This window comes from Akebia trifoliata, chromosome 1 (assembly GCF_017979445.1).
Source record: "Akebia trifoliata isolate Shusen 1 chromosome 1, ASM1797944v1, whole genome shotgun sequence".
Lineage (NCBI taxonomy): Eukaryota > Viridiplantae > Streptophyta > Magnoliopsida > Ranunculales > Lardizabalaceae > Akebia > Akebia trifoliata.
The window spans coordinates 30357313-30364795 of NC_141375.1; the positions used below are offsets into that span (position 1 = coordinate 30357313).

Consider the following 7483-nt stretch of genomic DNA (forward strand, 5'->3'; position numbering starts at 1 on the left):
TCACATACCTTCACAAAGCTCTTGAGGCCTTGACTTGCCCATGGTGAGAATGTCCCCCACCGATGATGAAGACTAAGTTTGAGGCCTTTTTGCCACCATGCCCGCATTAGAGATGGTTAATAGTTTTTATCTTTACAATTCTTACGGGTCATGCTCATTTTATGGCCCATTTAAGGATTGTCGAACCAAAATACACCTAATATTGCTGAATCATTTATATTTAATGGTGTGAATCAAATGGAGGCCTTGGTCCAGATTGACTGAAGCATGATCAACTTATTCAAATTCCTACACACCCTAATTCATATATAAGTCATCAAAGAATTAGCACACGTTTGGGGTGGCATTAACAAAAGTTGGTGAGGCAATATAAATTCTGTATTTTTATCCAACTAAAAATGTAAGTCTCACCTGTTTAGAGGGTATTTTTGAAATTTCACAGCAACCTCACCCCCCACGTCTTTCGGTGGCGAGAGGTAGTTAGTAGTGTAGAGTTTGGGCATGGGCAAGCAGAACAAGGCGAATAAATTGTTGATGCCCGAAAATAAAGAGAACCAAAGAGAGAAACTAGTTCGACCATGTGGGCTGCGTGAGTAATGGTCTCTGTGGGTCCCACTCCTTTCTCCCCTCATCCGACGGCCCAAAACCGCTTACGCAAGCCCATGCGGTTTCGCGCGCATTTACGGCGACGATTTTCTCGCTTATAATAATTTGAATTATTATTTTTATTCCTACGCAATTTCTCTCTCTCTCTCTCTCTCTCTCTCTCTCTACATTAGGAGAAGAAAAAGATCCCCGATTTTCTCGACTCCGTACCAAAATAAGGCAAAAACCCAAAAAGAAAAGAAATTCGAATCGATCGACAGATCGATCGATTTTTATTCTTTTAATTAATGATTTGGATGTCAAACTAATCGTATATAGATTTCATCTCTGTAAGTTACTTCTGATTCTGCAACATTCCCTTTTTTATTTGATGGTTTTTTGCGTCTGAATTGGTGATAATTCGGCGAAGATCGGTTTTCCTACTTGTTTCCTTATTGTTTTAGGGATCGTAGTTGATTTGAGAGGACGATCAAGGTGGTTCTTTGACGTTATTTGGGTTAAATTTGAGAATTTTGGAGAATTTTATATATTTAATTTTCTTTTTGAATGATTTAATCTCTATTTTTGGGAGAGGAATTGTGTAGTAGTTCTCGTCTGATTGGTGATTGGAATAAGGGTTTGTAAATCATCATCATCATCGATGCCAGAGAATTGGAAGGTCCAGAACAGTGCTCTTTCCACTTCTTCTAATGACTCAACCAATAACCTCGAAGGTAATTCGATCTCGCTCTCGTGTTTTATCGAGAAGATCCAATCGTTTTCATATTGAATGGTGTTATTGTTTCTAATTCTGAAGTCCTGTTTTGTTTAATTTGAATCGATCTTGAATTAGGCATTTTGATGCTTTTCATAGGTGTGAGTGGACTTAAATTTGTTGAGGATCCGGTTTAACTCTGCATGTATTAATTAATAAAGTTGGGAATGCTAAAAATTGAATAATTCTGTAACATATTTCACTTGATTTTGGTTGATTTTGTATTGGGTATTTTTGATTCCTTAAGAATGTGGTTGGAGATGCAATGTATGTGTTTTCATAGTTCTAAATGCCGTGAATTTGATGTTTTATATGTTCTCACCCATTACAGATGCCATGCGGAACTTGAACATTCAAGCCAATGGTAACCATGATGGAGTGGTTGCTCACTCAAGCTCCTATCCGGATCGTCCCGGTGAACCAGATTGTATCTATTATTTAAGGACTGGGATGTGTGGTTATGGAAGCAATTGTCGTTTTAACCATCCCACATATGCAGGGCAGGTATAAACACTCTCCTTTATTTCTAAATTTTGTTTGATTGAAGTTTCTAGTCTAAGTTCGGATGGAGCTTGAGAACAGGATCGCATTGTTTTTGAATTGTTTATATGTATCTGTTCCTTTTGATCTGAAGTTGAGATTTTGAATTGTTCAAGTTATGATCTGGCTTGCACTTATTTGTTTAGAACACCATTGTGCTTTCTCAAAGTTATTTAAACGTTCCAATTTGCTATACTGATTTTGTTTGTACAGGTTGCTCAGTACAGAGGTGAACTTCCTGAAAGAGTTGGACAACCTGATTGCCTGGTACATGATCTTTCCAATTGTTCCAAAAATGACTCCCATTTATGAAATCAAGGAAAGATAGATAGATAGATATTAGATAGATACGATGGTTTAAGGCTGACTCTTTGCCGAATTGGCCCATATAGAGTGACCTGTCTATTTATCAATTGCGGTTCTTATAATATACTCTTTTACCTTTTACCTTTTACCTCTTGATTTAATTGTCTTCGAGTCTCTCCGAGTCTTCTATTTTCTCGGATAAAGATGGGGGAACTAATTAATGAAGAAAAAGATGATAAAGGTTATAGACATTTCATTCATTAGAAAAGGACATAATTAGATAGGCAAAGATGATGATGGTGTTGTAAAATGGAACTTGAAATTTATTTCAATTTTGTTTAAACTGTTTGAGATTGAATGCTGTTATATGGCATGTGTTCCATTTTTATTTCTATGGAAGTTATTGGAGCTACCAGAACACTACCTTATTGGTTTTGTTGTTCATAATTATTTCAGTTTTACCTCAAGACTGGGACTTGCAAGTTTGGATCAACATGTAAATATCATCACCCACGTGACCGGCATAATGGAGGACAGATCTCACTGAATATTTTAGGTCTACCCATGCGACAGGTGCCTTTTTTCTCTTTGATTTACAATTTTAGTTCTTCGACTCTAGACTTCCTGTATTATGACTTGCTTCCCATTCAATACTCCCAACAATGTTATTGACTATCTTGAAACGATCATCTTCTTTCACAGGAAGAGAAACCTTGTCCATTTTACATGCGTACTTGGTCCTGTAAGTTTGGAAGCGCTTGCAAGTTCCATCATCCCCAGCCGCCTACACTGGGAACTGTACTGCCTGTAACTGGACCTGCTACCTATGGATCTACAACAGGCTCATCAGCTGCACCTCTATCTAGTCTACACTATCTAAGTGGGGTTCCAGCATTGTCTTTGCCAAGAGCACCATCTATGTCTGGTCCACCCATGCAAAGTCCTCATGCGTACATGCCCTTTGTTCTTTCTCCTTCCCAAGGCATCTTACCTGCACAACAAGGGTGGAGTACTTATATGGTCAGTATTCGATTTTTTTATATTAAACAAATCTGAATGTTGACAATTGACAACATCCATGGTTAAACAATAATTTTCAGTTCATGCACACACTAGAAAATTGGCTTGTCTTACATGTCTAGGCACAAATAGACATGCTAATTCAACGGAAAACATATTTATCATTTTTTAAGCTTTTACTTATATTGATGTTTCTCAGTAATAAAACCATAAAATATTTTACCTTTTGACATAAATTGATGCTTGATTTTAGCTTCACTGCATCCCCCCGAAGGTTATTTTCAGAATTTTTAGGTGTCATTGTTATTGTTGTGATTGTGCTGCACAAAATGTCCATATTTTTGGTTGTGTATTGCCTCTCTTGAACTCTTGGTTAAAGATTATTTCCATTGTAAAACTCACACAAAACTCTTATTTGATCATTATTATATGATTGCCCCTATTTGGAAACTAACATGGAGATCAAATTCTAGTTAAGAACCTGATGCATCTGTTGGCAATTAGAATTCTAATTGTTTTTCTCTATCCTTTCATTGTGCTGAGAAGTGCTAGTATGTAGAGCAACCACTAGTTGTATAAGCAAATTACTCAAGCTATCACTATTCTCACTTTTCTGCTCTATCTCACTGCTCATCTCCTTCAATTGTGCTCAATTTAATTTCTTGTAAATTATGTCTGTATATTTAAGCACATGATTTCTTTTATGTTATCATTCCCTTATGAACCTCTTATTACGATGCATGTATTCATGTGTTTTGGTTGCTGTGTTTCATATTAATCATGTCAGATGTGGTTCATCAGAACTCCTTGTGAAAAATTTATCAGGTGAAATTATGGTAATTGGTGCCTTTCTATTTTTCTGTGACAAAGAAACTTCTGAGTGTTGCTGGTTCCTATGCTATTTTGATGTCTGTCCTGGGCTATGATGACCGTGTCAAAGTGAGAATAATTAAGTGCAATTTGCTTATATGCATTTCTATCATACTTGGGCCATGTATTTTCATAATGCTTCTTGTGATATTACTTGATGGAAAATAGAAGATAAAATGGTTATTAAGATCAATGAAAAGATACCTGTTCCACATCACAAGTTTCTATTTGTTTCGAACTAAACGAAGGTATCCTTCTGCATTCTACTCCATGTATTCTATTTTTGCTAATGAAGGATATCTGCCTTTGAGACGTGGTTTTCATTGCCCATCGTAGTTCTATATATGGTTTGCTTGCGAACCCTATATCTTATAGGTTGTCATATCGTGCCCCATCATCTTCTCCAACTCTTAAAATTATCATGTAGCATGAAATGGTTTCTACAAAAAGAATCATTTAGGGAATTAGTGTGATGTGGGTGGGTTGTTTTTGTGGCTATATATTAGCAGCCTTTTGTGCCCTTTGTTGTGTGGCATTCTACCCAATGTATGCAAAGTGTGGTGAAACCGTGAAAACAAATATCCATTTAACTGGTGGAAGTAGCTGGGCAAAGGGGCTTGATCCTGTATCTTAATTTGCTTATATTTTTCATTTGCAACCATGAGGTAATGAGTTAGGGGTAGTAGCTAAAAGAAGAAGGCTTGAACAAGTTACATCTGCTTGCATTTAACAAAGCATTCTTGTACTGGTATTCTGTGAGCCTTCAAGTTTTAATTTTTCCAGTTAAATAGAATTGGGGAAATAAATGAGGAATGTAATAATGAAATGGTTTTTTTCCAAGTTGAGCCCTTTGCGCTATTCTTTTTTAATTTAGGAATTTAGAAATACTTGGAACTATTGAAAGAGCAAGATTGCTTGTTTCCTCCAATCATTTGAAAAGTGAACAGGCAAAGCAATCATAGATCTGGACAATGAAATCATAAGTATCATGGGTTTTGTTCATGGCATGATCATTCTTCTAGGATGGTACATTAGGTCTAAACTCAAGCGATACCAAGATTTTTCTTTCCATATACATCTCTCGTGTCTGATTTTCTCGGAGGCTAAGACCAGGTTTATCCATACAGTATCATTTGAACACTATTCTTACAGGATGGAAGTATGTTTTGAAATCCAAATTCTTAGATTTCATTGTCTGAAATCATCACTCAACGTTTTTTGTATGTCTTGGAAAAGCATTGTCTGATTTTATAATCTAGCAACCACACAAGTGCTGGGATAGAACCCATAGTAAAATCATCTAGTGCTATGTTGTCTCCCATTTGAAACACTTAAATCACATGGTTGTACTGTCAACTTGCTTGCAAGTTAGCATGAAATTGGTGGCATTGTCTGTGGAAGTTATTGTAAAAACAAATCTTTTCTTCCAACACTAGTTTGCATTCCATTCTCTTATTTTTGACAATAGATGTGGCATCTATCAAGCTAGACCCTAACAATGGTCTAAAAGACACTAGTAGGGATTCTGGCTTTTCAATCCATGATTCCCACATGGATATCCTGCGAAAGGATTTTATCGAATTTGATATTTGTGAGCATCTGCTTATTGCTTTTCTTTTAGGGTTAGATAATTACTATGAGTCTATGACATATTGTTGTTGGTTTGTGATGAAGTCTATAAAACGGACTGTTAAGATAATCTCATTATGCTGACTTTTGGTATTGGAGCTTCTCAGTGGGACCCATGAAATTGGGTTCCATCCTTGTAAGCTACATGAAGCAGTTTGCCATAATAGATTGTCCTTAGCTTTGATAAATGCCTCTGATCGCCTCTCTGCTAATGTATGCAATGGGTTGACCTCTATTTTGATTCCTATATTACTAATCAGGGAACTTTGAACCCGGTATCTTCTACTGCTTCCCATTTTCTTGGAGCTAATGTTGTCTACAATTCTAAGGACCAAGGTGAGTCAGGTTCGAGTGGGCAGGTACATTTGTTATCCACATCTGTCTCACATTATCCTGAGAGACCAGAGGAGCAAGAATGTCATTATTACATGAAGACTGGAACCTGCAAATTTGGATCCACTTGCAAGTATCATCACCCGAAAGAGAGAATTGCTCCATTGACCACAAGTTCCTTGGGTCCATTTGGACTACCCTTGAGACCTGTATGTTTTATACCCCATTCAATCACATTCTTGATCTTCATATTCAGGACTAACTTTATTTTCTTTTCTTTTTTTACATGTAGGGCCAGGCCATATGTACATTCTATAGTATGTATGGAATCTGCAAGTATGGTTCAAATTGTAAATTTGATCACCCCTGGACGGGATTCTATAACTATGGTGTGAGCATGCCGACTCTATCCATACCTGACACGTCGTTCTTCCCTTATCAGAGAAACTCTCCAATAACCCAGTCATCAGAAACTTCTCCCTCCAAATCATCAATGTTGCCTGATCGGATGAAACCTGAGGCAACAAGTACAAAACATCAGAACCCAGATACAAAAGCTTCGCAAGAACAAGAAGAAGCTACCACTCCCACACACACGACTTCTTCGGAGTGCCCACACGATCAATAGGATTGAAGTTTTTCTTTTTTGTTATTCCCCATTTTTCCTTTCTTGTGTCTAGTTCGTTCAAAGGAAATATTTAAACGAGCCTCCTATTCACCCTTGTCACCTGCGATTCTGCGTGATGTTATAGGTTATTTGGAGATCCATGTGTGGGTGAAGCAGGAGGCATGGAAGGCTCTTTTTTGTGGTGAATAAAATGCAGGTGAAAATGTCAGTTTTTTTTTTTTTAATTAGTTTTCTTTTTCACAAATGATATTTATTGTTCCAGTGTAACGGCTTGGTTTGGATTGGAATGCTGAAGGATAAGAAATGTTGGTATGTTTAGTACTGCCAACCTTTTGCTTCTATATGTCACCAGGACTTATTCATAGTAATTTATAATCGTTGGTTGGTATCCCATGCGAATATACTATGCATGAGGAGCTGATGAACTGCAAAGGTGTTGTGATCAGGCTTGGTTGACATGTTTCTGTTTGTTAGTGTTAGGAAGCAAGCATAATGCATTGGTCTGAGCTTGTTGGACGTGAAGTCATCCATGTCTTTGTAGGTAGAGCTTAACTGATACATCATTGTCAGGTTTGTATTCTGCCATTGTTGTTTCGATGGGCAAGGTTCCATCTAACACTAGGTATTGCCCTTGAAATGCCATGCATCACACACAAAACTCTAGCCTAAATTTTGGTTAGCAAGCATATCCTACCTAGACCATTGAATATGCTGCAGGATTCGTTCTTCTAATCCATAATCCTTGGGGATAAGGTTTTGATGATTATTATGATACATACCTGACACCCCTAAGTGGA

At 37.2% G+C, this 7483-nt stretch overlaps 1 protein-coding gene across 1 annotated transcript; it reads left to right on the plus strand.

Annotated features, from left to right (window-relative positions):
* The first annotated feature begins 756 nt into the window (after window positions 1-756).
* LOC147411643 (zinc finger CCCH domain-containing protein 3-like) lies at window positions 757-7079 on the plus strand. Its single transcript, XM_086450740.1, has 9 exons — window positions 757-935; window positions 1050-1080; window positions 1191-1319; window positions 1692-1864; window positions 2114-2167; window positions 2663-2779; window positions 2909-3226; window positions 5986-6267; window positions 6351-7079. Exons 3-9 carry the CDS (start codon window positions 1247-1249, stop codon window positions 6684-6686), a joined length of 1353 nt encoding a protein of 450 aa, XP_086306866.1. The 5' UTR covers window positions 757-935; window positions 1050-1080; window positions 1191-1246; the 3' UTR covers window positions 6687-7079.
* The last annotated feature ends 404 nt before the right edge of the window (window positions 7080-7483 follow it).